We start from the raw sequence: 20,180 nt of genomic DNA on the forward strand, positions 1-20,180 counted from the left end.
GGCCTTTGTGGGAATCTCTCTGCCGAGGGGTACTTCCGGAGCACCCCAAATTACTAACTTCCTCAGCGCGGAAGCTAGGGCCTGCTGAGCAGATGGCCACAGGCCCGGATTCAGAAGGCACCTTATGGGGGTCTAGCCATCCAAACCCCTGTCCGGGTGCTTCTCCACCTCCTTCTTTCTCCCTCCGGTCTGTGCTGTGCTTAGACACTCTCCCCAGATGGGTTCCGACACGGTTTTGGGCTTTGCTTGGAGGCTGGTTTTTTGTGGGCTCCATCCACTACCCTGAACCCAGGAGCCCCTGCTCAGTGGGTGTCCCTCCTCCTGCTGGCTTTCTGGGCGTGCCCTTGACCTGGACCAAGTGGGAAGCACCCCACTACCCCTTCCTTAGAAGACTAAGTCAGTCCCCACTTGATGAACGCTGCATTTCAAAAGCAGAAACAGAAAAAAAAAAAAAAAGCAGAAACAGCAACCAGTGATTCTTCAATTGGGCACTCAAAGGAAACAGCCTTCCCTTTCATCTACAGATGCTGGGACTGGCACAGAACATCCACGTGACTAGGAATACAGACAGAAGGAACGAGGAAAGCTCTCACTGACCCAGCTTAGCGTGGCCGAAACAGAACACGCAGCCGTCCGCCCCGTTGACCACAGACTGGATCACCTCCGCCACAGTTCCGGCACACACTTCAGCCTGGCAGACACAAGAGGAGACATGTGCAGTGAGTGGACCATTAGTGATGGGAACGGGAGCCCCCTTCCCACGGGCTTGGGTCCCATGGTCACGGTGCTATAGATGGGTCAGGCTGTAATGCAGTTCCGGGGTGCTCAGTTCCAAGGCCTCCACCTCTTGCAAGCCTGAGCCTTATACACATGACCTGCAAACCAACCCTCTGGTGATTTGGGGGGCATTTCAGCTGCTGTCTCTGTAGGCCAGGCAGGAAAAGGCTGGCAGGGGATGCAGGGTGCTCTCACAGACCTCATACCCTTTTCTGAGCTGCCCTTCTGGTCTCTGGGACAAGGCTTTTACACTTTCCACCCACCCTCTGCTAACTGGATCCTTCACTCACACACACACACTCACACACAGACATGTAGACACACAGTATATGAAATGGACCAAACTTATTAGTGGGAAAAAGATAATGTGCCATTTCAGGAAAAATGACCTTGGGAAACACTATTTCTAATAGAAGCAGGAGCCCTGTGATGCACATCTACTTTCTCCCAACCTCCTTCTTCTTTCTTGATCCATATCCCCTTCTTTTCAAAACCAACTTTGTCTTTTTCTCTGTGCAGATTCAACGTACAGTATCAAAGGCCATTTGCAAGGATGTTACAACGGGTGTTCTCCAGGCGGCTGCATGGCTCAGCTCCCTCATGACCATCTGAATCCTTAGACAGGGGCCAGGCTGCTGCTGACTTTCTGTATTTCCCCATAAACACCCAATAATAAAGCACCCACAAACAATAAGGATTCAGTAAATTTTGTGGCCTCGCTGGCATAAAAGAGAGATCTGAGAACTCTCTCTGGGTAGCATATGAGGCTTTCAGAGCAGCAGGAGGACAAAATCCTGCACTGTGTTCCACCTCTGCCAGAGTCAGACCTCCAGGAATCACTCAGAAGCAAGAAACACCTGGGCTCTGAAGCCCATAGGGCCCCGGCCTCCCTGGGAATCTGAGAGCCATGCATGGCCTGGCCTGGAATGTAGCTCCAGGCTATCAGAGTGCAACAGACCTGGGTATTTGGAAATTGATTTTCTCTCCCAAACCAAAATTGAAAAACCACAGTTCCACCCGTTGTTGATCCTTCTGGTGGTCACCTCAGCAACTCTACGGGGGCTCCTCCTGGGCTGAGAGGGTGGCAGGATGAGGCCGCTGCAGGGACCACAGATCTGTCACACCCCCCAGGACCCAGGAGCTCCGCAGTGAGAAGCCAGCCCGAAGCCCTGCAGTGGAGGCTGAGAATCTTGACAGAATTGGCCACAGGTGACTCTGCAGAGCTCAGCCTTCTTTGGACATAAAGTGAGGTGGGGCTTAGGGGGCTGAGAGCCCGGCCTGAAATAGACTGTACTAGATTCCAGAGCAGCAGGGAGAAAGCTGGTTGTGTGTGTACCAAACTGCCATCATTGAATCATTTGTGCCAAGGCCCAAGGACAGAGAACAGGAGCAGACTCCCAGGCCTCTCTTAGCAGAATTCCTGCCCGCCATCCACCGAGAAGACAGTGCGCAGTGACCAGTCTGTCTCGTATTGTTAGGGGTTGGCAGTGGCCCCTGGAGGCCTCCTGCTGTCTTATGCCTTGGGCCTTGATAAGCAGGCCGCTGCCCCAGCAAGACCCCCAAGGCACAGCCAAGTGCACAGGAAGCCTCTACTCACCTACAGCTGAGTCCTCTCTTCCCAATCCCTATATTGAAACCCAACAACCAGTGTGATGGTATTTGGTGATGCAACCTCTGGGGAGGTGACTAGGTCATGAGGGTGGGGCCCTCCTGAGTGGGGTTAGCACCCTTAGGAGAGAGGCCCCAGAGAGCTGCCCTGCCCCTTGTGCCCCGTGAAGACACATCAGGATGACAGCTGTCAATCAGAAAGGGGCTCTTGCCTGACCCCCATCTGCCAGTGCTTTGATCTTGCACTTCCCAGCCTCTGAAACTGTGAGAACTTATTTCTGCAGATTATAAGCCCCACCCCCACAACCCGTGCTGTTTTGTGATGGCAGCCCAAATGGACTAAGACACCTTCCCAAAGCCACATCCTCAGAGGTCTGCCCCAGAGTAGGCAGCTAATGACTGCCAAGGCCTCTCGAGGGTCCTAAGTGGAGCTCAAGGTGGCAACGAGGAGCAAGGACTGTTCTGGTCATTTCTTTGCGTCAGTAAGCTGATGTCCCAACAGACTGATGGAAAGCCAAGCTCCTCACCACCTGGGGCCTTCCTGGTAGCTGCTGCTTCACAGGCCATGATGTGGAGCAGCAAGCAGAGGCCTACTCTGTCCACTTTCCTGCTTTGGAGGCTTACAGTGTGCTCACCCCTGGGGCACTGAGGCTGACTATGACCCTCCCAGCTGCATGACCTTCCTAGCATCAATTATGACACAACAGTGAAAGCTTACTATGTTCTGCCTCTTTTTCTACCAGGTATCTCCCGTGTGTGTCACCTCAGTGAATCCCAGCAGCTCAATGAGGCACATTTTGGTTCTGTCTTCAGTTGACAGACGAGGACACAGGGGCCCAGAGAGGTGGAGTAATGAGCCCAGGAGGCAAAGCTTGTGACCAGTGGATAGACAGCGGGAGCGCAAAGACACAGTACCACACCGAGCAGAACTGAGGGCTTAAGGAGAAGAATCCAGGAGAGATGTCTACTCAGGAGAGGGCCTGTGAATGAGACACTAATCTCTGAGCCTCCGTCTCCTTGTGTGTGATGTGAACACAACAGTGCTTCCCTCTTTGACACCATTAGAATTCAAGTAAGAGTTGAGTGGGCTAATGTATATGAAACTTCTGGAAAACCTTTAACAGAGGAATGCAGTGCATTACAATCCTGGCAATTTTATTTATTTATTTTTAAGATTTTATTTATTTATTCATGAGAGATACAGAGAGAAGCAGGCTCCATGCAGGGAGCCTGACATGGGACCCGATCCTGGGTCTCCAGGAACACTCCCTGGGCTGAAGGCGGCACTAAACCGCTGAGCCACCCGGGCTGCCCTAGTCCTGGCAATTTAAACAAAAGTAAAGCATTCCGAAGCAAGCGTGACTGTAGCGTAGAGCATAGGGGCTCTGGAAACAAGTGTGAAGTATAAGCAAACAGGAGCAATAAAAATAGTTCTTTTTATGGAATAAATCTAAAACTCACTAATGGTCCACACTGAATTTAGGGTTTGCTTTGGAATGCTTACAACTTAGGGAGAATTGCTTTAGACAAGTTTAACTGTGTTAATTAAATTATTTGTAGGTCATTTGTTTGATGCAACGTCATCTACTAGATTAGCAAGCTCAAGGGGTGGTACAATACACACAAAAAATGTAATAAAGAGAGAAAAGATTGGATTTACTTGTATTTTGTCTTTTCCTGGTAAAACTCTTTGGGGGAAGCCACTCCTAATGAGTGGAGCCTATGGTATGTCCTATGTGTCTGTGGTCTAATATCAGAGACCAAGCGAGCACCACTTCCCAGGCTCAGATACAGCATGGAGGAAATTAACAGGAACTAATAGCACCCTGGTCTTTAGGTTCTGCTATAGGCATGAGTTACCCTGTTGCACCCTGTTTTGTATAAATCTTGGGGAGTGCTGGAAATTTATCCAGAAGATGCAGCTGTCCGATGCCAAAATGCAGGCAAAGTTAAGTCACCATATACACATAACCTGGGTTATGTGTCTACTAGAAGCTTCTGTTGTGCCAACTCATTGCAGATGAAATGCACCAGATGGTGCAACTGAATCTTCCAGTAGACATCTGTTCTTACTGGGATTGGCTCCAGCAGCTCTGGTCCAGGAATCTTGGTGCTCTGGGCCCCCAAGAAGCCTCCAAATTAGTCACAGAAGTATGGCTATCATTCTCCACCTGTGTGTGTGTGCATACCCCTTGCAATATGACTTTATAGCTTCTCCACTTAAGAGATGGGGTCTCTTCCCACCCCTCAAATTTGAGCCAATAGAAAGCAGCAGAAGTGATGTGCTGTCAGTTCTGAGCCAACAACTCAAGAGGCTTGTGTACCTGGATCCTGCCATTGCCATGAGAGCAAGCTCAAGACAGCCTGCTGGTCAATGAGAGACAACGTGGATTCTAGATCAGCCCAAAGCCAGGCAGTCCCCAAACGTGTGATGGCATCCAGCCAAGACTGCCAATACATTAGTGAGCCAAGCTAGAAACAAGACTGCTCGGCCAGCCCATAGATTCATGAGAAATCATAGATGCTTATTGTTTTAAGCCACTGAATTTTAGGGTGGTTTGTAATGCAGCAATAGTTAATACAAGAGCTATTCTTAGACCCTCTTCCTCCCTTCCACTCCACTCTGCTGCTTCAGGCCACAGGCACATCAGCCTCAGCTTCCCTGCCTACCACTCCGGTTCCTCACTATGGTTATATACTAACCCTAGAACCCTGCCTGACTCGAACCCAGCTCCTTGACACCCCAGAAACCCAGGCAGGAGTGGTGTCCTAGTGGACCACAGATGCCACCACCTCGATGCAGGTGTTCCTAAAACTTCCACTTCTGCCTTCTGTCTCCCTGTTTATGTAAGCCATGCCCTAACTGGCTCACTCTTCCTTCTCTCCAAGGATATGTCTTGTTGAAATCCTGACACAGCGATCCTGCCCAAAGTCAGACACCAATAATTCAAAAGGACTGACCACTCAAGGGGGCTCTGATGGATTTCCAAAAGTTGTACCAGTGGAGGAACTGACATAACAGAGCACTCTGGAAGACACCCGCCTATCTCACAGGTCCTAGAGACAGTAAAAGTTTCTCGAAACTGGTCAATGTTGCCTGAGCCCAACCGGGCAGTGACACCTACCTGAGAAGCATCTTGTGGAAAAACAGCATCAAAGGCAAACATTTTAGGAGGAACTTGGTTGCCCCTCTTTTGGAAGACGTTTTGACCTCCACACGTCAAGGGATCATAGAGGGTGATCTGTTTCTTCCGTGGGTCCACCTTTAAGAAGGAGCTGGATTCTGAGGTATCACGAGCCAATGTAGAACAGATGCGAAGCATGACTTTCACCTGCCAAGAAACAAAGGCAGGAAAGGACACAGAATGAGAAAGCTGGATACATCTCGAAGGAGCAGCCTTCCAGACTCTGGAGACATAGCATGCACAGCAGCAGGGTGCCTTCTCCTGGTAAATTATGATGAACTGAAGCAGCACCATAATCCTCAAAGGGTCAAGGGAAAACTGACTTATTTGTAGCTATCAGGCGGAGTATTTTGATACGTCCATTGCTTTATTATGGAAACGGCACACCATGTCCTTTGTCTGCTTATTAATATAAATTGAAAACTGTACACTGGTGGCCCAGTTACATAGATGAAAAAGGAGTCTGGATGGCTGAGGTTTCAGGGCTGGTGCAGTTCCCTTCAAGAGAACTACTCACAGATCAATAACCCATGGACATAAAAGTTAGCTCCGTAATTTACTCCTGGCCTCTGCTCATCAGGACTCTTGGAGACAAAACCCCCACAGTCATCAGTGTCATCATTAAAGGCTTATGAAATGGACTGTTTTTAATGGCCAGCATTTGAAATGGGTTCCAAGGAGCAATGGTGATAAAAGATTTGTTTGAAACATATTATTTGGGATCTCATTAAGTGAGTGCATAGAAGTTGTCATCTCAGAGAACGAAAGCGCTGTCTCGGTGGGAAAGGGGGCAGCATTATTAACCCGCCTCCCGAGTCAGGGACCATGGACCACAGGAATAAACTGCCTGTCCCAGAGCCTTAAAGTGAGCAGAAGTTGAGCTGAAGACACACACACACACACACACACACACACACACACACACACACGGCTCTGCAGGCACAGGTCCTGGGGAACAGACAGCATTTGCTCCCTTGCCAGCCTTTGTCCCTGTGTTGCCAGCTCAGTGCAAATGTGTTGAGCCCCTGCTCAGTGCCAGGCCTCAGTCTAGGCAGGCACTGGGGATGCAAAGGCTGGTGATGCGTAGAGCGGCAGACAGACAGACAGGCAGAGATGATTTTTGTAATACCACGTGGTGAATCCTGCAGGGTTCTTTTTAAGCTCCTCTGTCTGTCTCACCTTCCTCATCGGATCAACTGTCAGGGCTGATGAAATGTCAGCCAGGCCTTTGGGGGAGAGGGGTTGGAAATATTTTGAAAGTGTATAAATGCTCAGAGAAGAATCTGGACTGTGCAGAATGGAGTAAGGGCCCTCTCCTGTTTGTCCTCTGTCTGCGGAGGCAGGGGTCTGACTCGCAGTGTGCAAACCTGAAGGGCACTGGCCTCATCACTTGCCCTGTGCCATGCCCTGGCCGTGCTGGCTCTTGCCACCTCACCACAGCACTCGGGGGTAGAGCTGGGGGCACCGTGTCATGGTGGAAGGAGCCCATGGCTGGAGTGAAGTCAGCCTCTGGGAATTTAAATCCTGGCTCTCCCATCAGTAGGTCATGTAACAATGACCTGCATTTCCTGGAGGTCTACTATGTGCTAGGGCTGTGCTGTCAGCTACAGGGCATTATGTCATCCTCCCAACCAGCCAGCGCATAGGCATACCTGTCCAGATTTCACACATGAGAGAAGAGGTGTTCTAGAACTTGCCCCAGTCCCTGAAAAGGGAGGTGGTGAGACCAGGCTCTGATCCCACCTCTGTGTGATGCCAAAGCCTATACTTTTTCCATCATGGCAAGTGCTGCTCCCACACGTGGTCCAGCCACTCCAAGCCTCAGTGTTTTCACCTGTACAATGGGGACAATGAAATCTATCTCATGGGACTGTGGGGAGAATGAAATGAATCAATGTGAAGTACTGAACCTGGGGTGGGTGCTTGATTGCTTTTTCTCCTCTTCCTCCTCCTCCTCTCTCCCCCATACTCCCCTCCCTCTGAATGGTGACACCCTAGCATTCTCTCATTACAGTGTTAATGATAAGGTTTTAGAACTCCTTGCCCTGGATGCTGAGCACTGTATATCACAAACAGGACGCCACGGCGACTATTGCAGACCCAGCTAGGTATTAGGCTCCGGTCTCACAGGATCCAATCGCTAAAACAGTCACTGCACACATGACAATAAAGCACCGCATCTGTCTACATTCCATGCAGGCCATTTCTTGCTCGCTGCGAATGTTTCCGACCTTATTTCAGTACCATGCATTTCCACAGCTCTGCCCCAGCTACACAGCAGGTGTGGCGAGGGCCCATATTCAGATGGCGACTTTTGGCAGGTGTCGGGGGGGGGGGGTGGGGGGGAAGGGGGCAGGCTTTCTGTAAGCAAATCCCCTAGCCCGGCCTCTGAGCGGCACAAGCCAAGGATGAGGCGGTGCCAGGCAGAACTGATGGAGTCACATGGCCCACTGCTTTTCTATTTCACAATTTCGCATGCAATTTTGGGGCAACTAGAGGTGCTGAATGTAAACTATGAGCTAAGCCAGGCAAGGGCCTGCGAGGAGAAGGGGGGGTTGAATTAGGGAGTCATTTCCAGGGGGAGTGCTCCTGAATCATAATGAGGTTCCAAGCCTCCATTTCCATTTCCGTGGACAGGCTGAAGACCCCGGCCACTGGGGCCAAGGAGATACACAGCCCTTTAAACACCCCCTGAACTCTGGACAGGGGTGGGCAAATACTATTCTCATTCTTTCCTTTATAATTCATTTAAATAAATGGATATTCACCACCTCCACCCCCCATAAAAGGAAAGAAATTGGGTTTTTCTGCTTGACTTCCTTGGTGTCATTATTCCTTCAGTCCAGCACTCCACTTCCTGCTTAATCCTCTGTAATTAAAGTGCTTTGCAGATTCCACTTAGGATCAAGACCATCCCCAGGACATCTTGCCAGGAGTTCTCGATTTTGTGGTAAACACCGGTGGGTTTCTGGCAGCACCTGCTTCAGCCCTTCCTCTCCAGCTACCCTGGGGAGGGTAGAGGGCCCCTGCAGTTTGGAATGTCCACGGCCTCCTCCCGGCTCTTGCGGCACTGTGGACAGTGACTGATTTCAATCCCAAAGTCAGAACTGTCAGAATGAGGTCTAGAAAGCCAGGGCACAGTCTGAGTGTGGGGAGGGAGGGCCCAACACCCCCGTTCAAGTGACAGGAGACTGGCACTCCCTCAACCCAAGCCCTCAGTGGTAAAGACCCCACTTTGCCTTATTTATGTAATTGCCTAGTGGATGGTGGAGACAGCTCTTGCTCTGGGCAGCAGTGGCCTTTGTGTCTTACTCATTAATCATGGCAGCACCTCCTCCTGGATGGCATGAGGGACTCTGAGTGGTTGAGAGAGGTGAACCCTGGCTCCCGAGCCATGCAGACAGTCCCTCCATCAAGGCAGAAGACATGTCTGGATGCCACATGGCCTTCTGGGACTCGTGAGTGGTGCACCCCACAGATGCTCACCATTGACGCTACACCTGATCGTGAGCTTGGATATTCCTGTCCATCCCTAGTCATGGGGTCTGTCCCTAGTCATGGAGTACATGAACATTGTATACACCTAGGGGGCTCCTCGTTGCCCATGTCTCTGCCCAGAAGCTGTCCTGCTGGAGGCTTTCTTCAGACTCTAAGGCAAAGGAAGACTTTGGGCAAATACGACCTTGGGAAGGATCTCTCACCGACCAGAGAAGACCACAGATGGCAGTGAGGCAGTGGGGGAAAGAGAGAACACAGTCTCCATTCTCACACCTGAGCTTTGCTTAAACTCCTCTGGGGGCCCTCACAATGAAGGCCCTCAACAGACACACATGAAACAGTGAGTGGTCCCCAGCCTACATCTCGGCCACAGCAAAAGCTCAAGGGAAGTGGGTCAGTGAGGATATATATATCATTTCCACCCCATAAGGTTAGAGGCAGCAGAGTAAATGAAGCACTGAAATCTTTTACTCCTTTTGCATTTTTGTATTTTGGATCTCTCGGGGTTGTTTTTTTTTTTTTTTTTTTTTAGATTTTATTTATTTATTCATGAGAGACACAGAGAGGCAGAGGCACAGGCAGAGGGAGAAGCAGGCTGCCTGCGGGGAGCCCCATGCAGGACTCGATCACAGGACACCAGGATTATGACTTGAGCTGAAGGCAGATGCTCAATCATTGAGCCACCAGATGGCTGGATCTCTCTCTCTCTCTCTCTCTCTCTCTCTCTCTCTTTTTTTAAGGCTGGATCTCTTTACACTGATGTCCAGGCTCACAAATTTTTAAGCGTTAAGTCAATAGAAATGAGTCAAGATAGAGTCAGATCAACCTGACAGGAAATCCCATTTAGCATCATTTTTGTCTTGATCCCAGAGTATTAGTTATCTTTAAACCTTTCATATCTATGTTTAAGTTTCTAAAACATGTCTGTAAACGGTTCAAGGCAAATCAGAGGCCAATGTCATAGGTTCATCACGATCCACCACCAAGAATAGTGAGAAAAGTGAACAAGTGAGATTGTCAGGAGGGAGTCTAGAACAAAGGACTCGGCCACTGAGACAGAAAGGCCAAACCGCAGCCAGTCAGCATGCCATGAGTCTGGTCCAGGACGGCCCTCCCACAGAGGCCAGCACCAGTGATGGCAGTGCTGGGGTTCCTTGTGATGAATGTAAGCCACAGAAACAGCCATCATCCTGTCCTTACAGGTGACCTTCTCCGCCTGTGATAGGGGAGAGCCAGAGTCTGGGCAAAAGACAGAATTGGCATCCCAGCCCTGCCTGGTGGAGACAGCACTGTGCTGACCTCAGCAAACACCAGGATGCCTTTTCTGGTTTAGATTTATTTTCAGATGGGGTTCAGCTCTTGAGGGCAAAACAAAGGACAACAGAAGGGTGCATTGCATATATAGTGAGCTTCTTGCCTTTCTTACAGGCTCCAGATGCGAACTAGGAGCCAGGAGACTCAGTTCTAGTTCAGATGTCACCAACACTGAGTGGCTGTGTGACCTCAGGTATGGGTGTTGGTATCCTCATCCCTAAAATGGGTCTTTTGTGCCCCCCCCCCCTTGAAAGACAGTTGGGAAGCATACAAATGCTAAATATTATCTCAAAAGAAAGAAAGAATGCATATTCCTCCAATCAACTAGTAGAAAATATGCTCTTCTATATCAGATTAATGACATCAGAAGCCCTCCTACTAGGCTTAGTTTTTGAAGACCTATTTTATTTGAGAGAGAGAGAGAGAGAGCAAGCAAGCAGGGGGTAGGGGCAGAGGGAGAGGGAGAGTCTTAAGCAGGCTTTGGACTGGGTGTGGAACCTGACGTGGGGCTCAATCTCACGACCCTGAGATCATGACCTGAGCCAAAACCAAGAGTCAGACATTTAACTGAGCTTCCTAAGCACCCTAGGCTTAATTTTAAATTAAATTTAAATTTAAAAATTAAAGCAAAATATTCTTTAATGAGCATGCACATACATAGTGACATAAGAGATGAGCTTTCTCTTTCCCTCCCCTCAAAATTAAAGACTATTGATCTGCTTAACATCTTTGGCAAAGGTAAGTAATCCCTGTTAAATTTGATCTGAACACCTAAATTCTAGATGTGGTGCTTCCCTTATTTTAGTCCTTCCTTTTCTGTCTTGATCAGATGTGCTGGATGTATTCATGTTGCCTGCTTATGGCACATTAATCTCTTCTGGAAGATTCTCCAGGCATTCTGAGTGAGATGACTGGAGGGACAGGAGATGGAAACAGTGTGTCCTCAGCATGCATCCTTCTCAGCACGCTTGCTTTTCTGATCTCCCACGAAGTTCAGCAACCCTCCACATCCTTCCATGCTTAGGACATTCTGACAAATCTAGTATAAAAGATTTTGATGAAGTGTCGATTTCTAAAACACACCACGAGGGATAAAGAGTGCAATTTTCCAGCTATTATTTAAAGATCACTTTCCTTTTTATAATCTGATCCTGTTGCTAACCCACCGCTCACACACCGACTCCCACACATGTGACTGTCCTTCCTTCTTTTGATTTACTCAACATGATTGTCTGACCCAATAGATGAGGGAGGCAAAGATGTTCCATAAAGGAGCAAATTAGAACTTGGTTTTAGAAAAGGAGAAAGTTGGGGATCCCTGGGTGGCTCAGCGGTTTGGCACCTGCCTTTGGCCCAGGGCACAATCCTGGTGTCCTGGGATCGAGTCCCGTGTCAGGCTCCCAGCATAGAGCCTGCTTCTCCCTCTGCCTGTATCTCTGCCTCTCTCTCTCTTTCTGTCTCTCATGAATAAATAAATAAAACCTTAAAAAAAAAAAGAAAAGGAGAAAGTTTATTTTATTTTATTTTTTTTGAAAAGGAGAAAGTTTAAATACTTCCCTGTTAAAATGTTTAGAAAGAATCTGAAACTGCTCTTTCTGCAGGAAGATCTTGATGATTTCATGCAACTCAAAGGCTCCAGAAGTTTCTTAGGAGGCAGCAGGAATCATGTGTCATATAGCGATGGTGTTGGAATTCTTGAATGATCCTAATCCCCGGAGCTGTGCTCCCCAAGTTTACAGGGGGAGGCTCTAAACATAGCTGACAGAGTTGTGTTCCATCAAAGCATAGTTACATTACAGAACAGCAGATCCACTAACTGCAGCTCGGTTGTCATTTACGGGACAAAGCTAACTGGGACTGAATTTCTTTGATCAAACCACAACAGTGATCCTAAATGATCTAGCCAAGGTTCACAGGGCTCTTCCCCTGGAGAAGGTCCAGAGCAGTAGGATCTAGTGCTGAGTTTGGGGTGTAGGAGGGCTAATGCCAGGAGGCTGAGACGCCTAGCTGATTCTGGGGGGGGGGGGGACTGTCTACTCTGTGTCAACAAAATCAATCACTTTATCACTCACTTGTCACCTGCCATCTGCACCATGGCTGTAACTTCTTTACAAATTTTATAAATTTTATATTTACAGAGGATTTTCTCATATCTTATTTCCATTTGATTCCCAGCAACAGCTTTATTTAGGTGAATGTTAATATCATTACTGTTACCACCACCCTTACTTTATGGCCAAGGAGACTTAAGTAACTGGGTTCTGGGCACTTAAGTGACTTGTTCAAAGCCAGCTGGCTACAAGAAAAGGCGAAAGGGCAGCAGCGCCTAACCAGCTCACCCTCCACTGAGCGTCTAGGGTCGGATGGAGCCACAGAAGGAGACTGTCCTCCCGCCAAACCCAGCAGGGCTTGCACCTGGCCGGGCTGAGCCAGAGCTCAACTGCCTTCGAGTGAGGGTGCCGTCCCTGAGCTGGGTGGCTGGCTTCTAAGAGGTGCCAGTGGGTGAGCCCATCTGGTGCCAGACAGCAAATAATGAGCAGTGATGCCATCAGAGAGGGGGAGATTTACATTATTAAAAGCCAGGCTGGGAAAGGTGACAAGTGAGGGAACATGTGCAAGACCAGAAAATGGAGCCCAGTAATGAGATGTCCTCACTAAGGAAGTGCTTGGGGGATGGAGGAGGAGGGACATTCCCTGAAGCTCCTGGCTTGTGCATCTGTCAGCCTCAGCCCTCAAGCCCAGGGGGAAGCTCAGCCAGGAGAGGAGTCCCTCCCCAGAGAGGCAGGAGGCACTGCTGCTCACAGCCAGGCAGCCTCTGGGAGTGAGGCCCCTCACACCAATTAGCAGGCGGGGGAGAGCTGGCCAAGGCTGGGAGCATGGAGACAGGCGTGCTTCAGAGGCTGTGCTGGTAGCAAGGGCTGAATTCTAACCGCTTATGTAGAAGAGGCCCCATCTCTTAGCTCATTGCATTTGGGAACTGATTTCAAATGGATGATGAGCTGGTCCAAAAATATGCCCCAAGATACAGTCATTCTTGGGTGAAGTGGGATATGGGCTTCTGAGGTGTCCCTGGAGATGAGCATGCCCAAGGTTACCGACGCCCGCTATCAGCACGTCCTCCGAACGACCCTGAGGAGTGCAGCCCTGAGGCTGGGAGCATGCGCTCTGCACACAGGCTGCCTGGGTTTGATCTCTGGCCGTACTGCTCACTGACATGCACAAGTGACCTAACCTCCTGCACACTGCATCTAGAAATGTGTCCTAGTAACGGTACGTTCCGAGCAGGGCTGTCATGATCATAAAAAGAGCAGGTGTCTGCAGCACCCGTACAAGTGTGCCTGCTACACAATGAGCATTCAATAAATAAATACTGGCTGTCAGTACTTCATAATAATTATATTATGTGATATTATATTAATATGATAAAATTTTTAGTATTTTAAAAATCTATAATATAAACTTAAAGAATTACTATTGTTGAGGGTGTGAGTTTACCAGAAAGACCATGAAATTTGAGGTCAGATGCCAGCTCTTACTAGCCATGTGAGCATCAACATATTATTTGAACACAGTTCTCTCACCAGTAAAGGGGATAATAACCATTATCTGGAAGGATTCACGTGTTTATTAGGCAAATAACTGTGCTACTCACTTGGCATAAAGTAGGTTCCATAATGACTCCCATCACACTGAAGCCATGTTCACAGCGGTGCCTAGCACAGGGTCATGGCTCTGGGCAATCCCTTCAACCACCTTGGACCTAGGGGTTCCAGAGACCTCGTCACTAGATCCTTACCCGTTTATGCCACACAAGAGGCCCAGAGAGAGAAAGTGTCACCCACCGTGCACACTTGTCTCAGGCCCGCCAAGTCTTATAGATCCAAGGCAGAGCTCAGGACTTCCAATCTCCACACACTCTTTCATTCGCTTCAATTTTGGTAAATCCTGGGTAAGTGACAACTGGAGATTTTTCTGAATACTGGGTGGGAACGCGGTTGTGGTTAGTTTGTGGCTATTATGGTTATTTCCTCTTTTGAAACATGCCCATTTAGGAGACAAAATGGCATGGAAGGACTTTTTTGAGCACAGCAGCCGTGGGCACTCCTTACATTAGAATTCTTCCCAATGCACCCACTTTGGCGCTTGGCACTCATTGTTAATAAGGGCCCATTTACCACTAAAGCTCACTCATGTGTTACGCCTGCAAAGCTAAATAGTAGATCTGTCGTTAAATAGCAAACACTCAGGGAATGCTGCATCTGCATCCGACAGACGCACACCCCGTCTGTCACCAGGGACTGCTGTCTGGTCTGGAAAACAACAGGACCAAGGGAAAGCTGCTTTCCTTTTCTGCAGCCCACTTTATTATAAATACAAAAACCTTGGCGTGCTAACCGGACCCCCTGATGCCATGCCTTCTGCACCTCATTGCAGGGGGTTCTCCAGGGCCCCGGGGAACTCACCTCCCCACTGCTTCTGGCCTCTGATCTCGATAAGGAACACCCAGAACTCTAAGAATAAGTCAAGTAACCATCTAGGAATACCAGCTCCACATATGGCATGGAATTTGGGAAGGTACCATAAGAAGCCAGCTGGTTATCCAAAACAAAAAGATAAGGAGCCATGATCCTCTAATAAGTCCGCATATATCTTTCTGGCATTCATCACTGAAGACCCTTTTCTTTCTTTTCCATTTTTTAAGGTGTTTATTTATTTATTTTACAGAGAGAGTGAGAAAGCACAAGCAGGGGGAGAGGCAGAGGAAGAGGGAAAAGTAGGCTCCTCGCTGAGCAGGGAGCCTGACATGGGGCTTGACCCCAGGCCCTGGGATCATGATCTGAGCTGAAGGCAAATGCTTAACTGACCGAGCCACCCAGGTGCCCCTGAAGACCCCTTTTTACATAAAGCTGTTATTTAGGAGGACTGTCTATGCTGGCTTCCAAGTTCTTGAGTATGTGCATCCCCTACAAGATGATCGTCTTGCTCCTGGCAGGACCACGTATGGATGACATCTGAACAGAACCTTGGGGTGCCAACATTAGCCTGGGCTCTCAGTGCTTCCTGGGCACAGAGATCAGGGAAGCTGGAACAGAAACTATGGCCTCTCCAGCCTACGGACTGCCTGCCCTGTGGTGGGAGAGAAGGTGTCCTTTTCAGGGCTCACAGGAAGTTGAGTTTGAAGCAGGCTGGGGATTCCTTTCCTTAAATGGGCTCTCATCCAGCCTGGAACCCAGGAGCCCAGGCAAGAGGAGAACAGGGACTTATCCTTGTAAGAAAAGGCATTGGAGGGAACTTTGGGGTCAAGGGGTTGAAATCTGGAACAGGCCTGGGTAAGATTTGGGAAGTGAGGTAAATTATCTCATGTCAAAGTCTGACAAGTACTCAATGAATCGCCACACTGGGCCCTACATTCTCAGGACCCCAGCACAGTGAAGAAGGGGAGGAGAGAGAGCATAGGAGCTGGAGGATATCATGCCAGTCCCAGAGCCCTGGACCCTTGGTAAGTTTTAGAGATTTTTCACTCTCCTTCAGTAAGAAAAAGTAAGAGAGTTCAATAAAGTAGTGCTAGCCACAATTACTCCCAATTCTTTCCCTGTCCATTCCTCCCTAGGAGCCCATTGGTGCCATCTCACCAACTGCACACACTGTGCCGGGAGCCCTGGCCAGACTGGGAGGAAGAGATGCCAAGGACATGGTTGGAACACGCAAAGAACAGCCAGGTCTCCCTGCAACGCAGAAGGGCGATACTTGCATTTCCATTTTGGATTACTTTCTTTTTGAGTTGTAGGCTTGGCACAACAGCAAGAATTACTCAGTGAGGCTACAGTGAGCCCCAGACCACCTTGCTGGAAGGATTGATGGCACAGGATAAACCTGGACAGCCAGGAGAGGTGGATGAGGTGCTGGTGAGAAGACGGGGTGAAGCCCAGCTTGGGGTGGGGGGGTCAAGGTGAACAGGATGCTCCTGCCTCCTCTGGCCAAGGGTGAGCCACTGACCACCTTGAATTCCCTCCCTGTCCCAGTGCTTAGCAGAGAAGCCCTTGCCTGCAGCAGGACATAAGCTCAAAGCAGAATGGTAAACTCTAATATCATGGATTAATTGGAGGACATGTGTTCTCTTTAGTTTCTTTTTAAAATGGGTGCGTAGAGAATGGGAGGTCAGTCAGGGGATCGAGTAGGGTGGAGTGTGCTGAGTAAGCATGATATTTACCTAATTGCATCCTGCTCCAGGGTGCATATGGTAGGGATTGGGAAAAAACCCCACAAATTAAGGTATGTACCCATATTCCAACAATGACTACAAAGCTGGGTATGGAGGGGGACCAGGAGGGCAGCATGCATTCCCTCTGGGGCCAAGTGGCTTTGGCGACCTTTAGTAAAAGGCACCTGATCTGTACGGTAGGCTCTTGCATTTGAGAATTCAAAAGCCTTCCTCATACATTCTACCTGAAGGAAATGTCAGAAGCATTTATCAAGGGTGGGGATGGATGGTCTGCAGCTGCATCTTGCCAAATCATAAAAGCCAACTTTGCCAGGGCCCCACAAATACCCTTAACACGCCCTTTTTTGGTATGGAATCAGCTCCCCTCCAAGACCAGAATGCAGACAGAGGCTGGATCATGGCTCTGCAGAAGGGATGCTGTCACCGGCTCTATTACGACAAGGTGTCCCCGTCACGGAGCTTTGTTCCTGGGACCCAGCTCACGCAGAGCTGTTTTATCTCACTTTCCAGGGAAACCTGCCAACTGCCCATCGTCGTGTTTAGAAAGAGCCTGAGCTGTTGCCCCCTCATCAGATCAGAGTGTATGGTTCCTCTTGTTTGGATGAAGGACCTCAGACTAGAAGAAACTTGCCCAAAAGCCACAGACTAATCAGAGCAAAGTCATTAGCTACCCCAGACTCCTGGCCACCCCCAAATTAGTCTAGTGCATAAATATCTAGGTCAGGAAGCAGGAGGAGGCCATCAATCCATTCCTTCCTTCCTCCAGCATCTGCTGAGTAAATACCTCTTAACCTGGGCCAGGTACCATCTGGGACACCAAGGGTTATGAAGAACTCCAAAACCAGTCGTGTCTTCAAGGGACTTCTGGTGTGCCAGGTGAGAAGAAAAAAGACAACAGAGTAGTACAAAACAGTTCTGTACTAAGGTATGATGAGGTCCCAAATGGGGCAGGGGGCATTTCCACTAGGGGAGCAGGGGCCAGGCAAGGTTTCCTGCAGATAATCATCAGGGAGGCTTGGAAGAGGAGCTGGTGTCAGCAGGGCACAGGGAACCTAGGCGGAGGGAGCGTGTGGGCAAACTCATGCAAGGGACTGATGAGTAGTCCCAGGGCTTTCAGTCAAGTTTCTTGGTTTCTCTGTGCCTCAGTTTCCTTATCTGTTAAATGGAGACAGTAACAGGATCTATGCCTTATGGGATGAGGATGACACAGGATGGTGTGCGGGAGGCTCTTGGCAAGGAGCCTGGCACACTGTGAGGGTTTGGTGAGCATTGTCTTAAAACGATTTTCTCTGACTGTAGTCTAGGGTGGGCACAGTGGCAAAGGGGCAAGAAATGGGGCTGGAAAAATCAGGTGGATATCAGATTGCAGACAGACTTCTTTTCCAAACTAAAAACTATCCTTAACCTGGACAATAGGGAGCCACTGAAGGATGGAGAGTGAGACTAGCCAGGAGTTCCCCACTGCTCTGCAGTGAAGATTTCCCCATCTGAAAACACCACCAGCAGTCTTCCAGTTTGGGCTGCTACGGAATTAAGGGAGAAAGTGGTCTTGCAACTTGCACTTTTATAACAGCACGACATCCTAAATGTGCTGATGACTTGTTCAGTGAGTCTCTGGCAGGGAAGGTCCATGTGGAGGACCCACAATTGTACAGTTAGAAGCTTGCCGTATGCATCTGCACTTGGTGCTGGCAGCAGCCCTGTAACTTGACAAGGAGAATAATGAATCAGTCAAGCAACAAATAAATATTTATTAAAATGCCAATGAGCACGGCACCCACCTTACCTAGGGAAGCAAAGTATGCCAAAACGTTTGCATTCAAGGAGGAGGCCAGAGACAGATGTGTTCCAGAACTCTCAGGAAGGGAGAACGCTGTTCTACGGGAATGTCCATAAAACCACAGGATGCAGACTGCTCTGTTCTAGCCACAAAGCAAACTGTGTCAGTGGTAGCTCGGGCCTGCCTGGGGAAGAACCATCTCCTCTCTCTGTACTAGAGGAGAAAGAGCAGCCCTGGCCCTGCTGTCCTCAGGATCACATGGCAGCTCACCCACTGGACATTTGTCTTTCTTGTGCCTGGTTCATACTCCCAGTTAGTGACTAGGGTTCTAACACACAATTGATACAGCACAGATTCTTTACTTTGTAAACTTTTATGAGGCAACTGGGCACTGAATATGGTCTCTCCAGGCACATTTTTATTGCAGTAACAACAGGTAAGTACAGGCTCCTAGGAACTGATTTCACATCAACACGGGGAAGGGAAGCTCACGTTGTTTTGCTCAAGAGCAGCAAACCACTCAAACTTAAACTACTGGCTTAGACACAGATTGTGAGGGTCCTCCCTCCCAGAGTTCCTCACTTAGTATGTCCAGATTGGGGCCTGAGAATCCCACTTGAAGAATCACCATTTAGGGGCACCTGGGTGGCAGTTGGTGAAGTGTCTGCCTTGGGGTCAGGTCATGATCTCAGGACCCTGGGATTGAACTCTGTGTCAGGCTCCCTGCTCAGTGGAGAGCCTGCTTCTCCCTCTCCCTCTGTGCTCTTTCTTAAATAAATAAATAAATAAATAAATAAATAAATAAATAAATAAATAAAATTAAAAAAAAAAAAGGAGAAGGAGAAGAACCACCACCATCCAGTAGGTATGTTGGCTTCATCCTCAAGGAAGCTTTCCCTCAGGCTCCATCGTGAGTCCAAACACTACTGATGTGAATGTTACATTCTGGGGAAATGACCTTCTTATTAATTTTAAAGATTCTGGTAGCCAAAGAAGAACATTTTGGTGCTGTCAAAGTGGAAGAGGCTTCTGACTGTTCCCTATACTACTTGAGGAAAACTCTCGAGCTCTAAAGTGAGTAAGTGTTGTTCTTAGTAAGGATCACCAGGTTAAAGGGCCCTTCTTCTGAAAGTAGCCCAAATCTTGATCTATACTTCTTAGGTTCTGCAGTCTCCCCTGCCCCCACTGCTTTATTACTCATACAGAGCCATAAACTTTCTATGGCAGGATCCAAACCAATCCTTCCTTTAGGTTCTTTTCTGCTTCTCTGTCTTCAAATAAATGATTATAGAGGATCTCATAGAAATAATACTTCTTAGGAAATCAATATTAAAGGAAACCAACAATTGTCCCAAGACCATCATTCCTCCAGGAGAACGCTGTTCTGGCTCTGCAAAGTCTGTGCGTGTGCGTGCGCATGTGTGTATGCATGTGCATGTGCATGAGTGTGTGTTTGAGAATAATGTTTAACATATCCACTTACAATTTCTAGAATCAATAAGCACTCATGGTTGAGTAGAATGGTCAATATTTATTTTGTGTGGAAAACAGTTATTAAAATTCAAAAACTTAGGATCATTTCACTGGGGAAGGAGCCTCTGCTTCTAGGTCAAAGTTCATCCAGAACGATGTCTAAATTTGATGGAAGTATTTCATTTTTTTTAAGATTTTATTTATTTATTCATGAGAGACACAGAGAGAAAGAGAGAGAGAGAGAGAGAGAGAGAGAGGCAGAGGGAGAAGCAGGCTCCATGCAGTGAGCCCAACATGGGACTTGATCCCAGGTCTCCAGGAT

General features: G+C 48.5%; 1 protein-coding gene and 1 long non-coding RNA gene across 4 annotated transcripts in view; one reads left to right on the plus strand and one right to left on the minus strand.

The window, feature by feature from the left end:
• KIF26B (kinesin family member 26B) overlaps positions 1-20,180 on the minus strand; it is a 442,501-nt gene that overhangs the window by 79,815 nt on the left and 342,506 nt on the right. For all 3 annotated transcript variants that reach the window (XM_072830252.1, XM_072830253.1, XM_072830255.1), the window contains 2 exons: positions 5,511-5,717; positions 598-691 (listed from right to left, as the gene is read on the minus strand). In XM_072830252.1, coding sequence (XP_072686353.1) covers positions 598-691; positions 5,511-5,717 — 301 coding nt within the window. The remainder of the gene's footprint in view (positions 1-597; positions 692-5,510; positions 5,718-20,180) is intronic.
• LOC140635514 (uncharacterized) lies at positions 536-7,698 on the plus strand. Its single transcript, XR_012032831.1, has 4 exons — positions 536-719; positions 1,297-2,649; positions 3,129-3,457; positions 5,275-7,698. It is a non-coding gene; the product is annotated as an uncharacterized lncRNA (long non-coding RNA).

The sequence above is a fragment of the Canis lupus genome, chromosome 6, assembly GCF_048164855.1.
Source record: "Canis lupus baileyi chromosome 6, mCanLup2.hap1, whole genome shotgun sequence".
NCBI classification, from domain to species: Eukaryota; Metazoa; Chordata; class Mammalia; order Carnivora; family Canidae; genus Canis; species Canis lupus.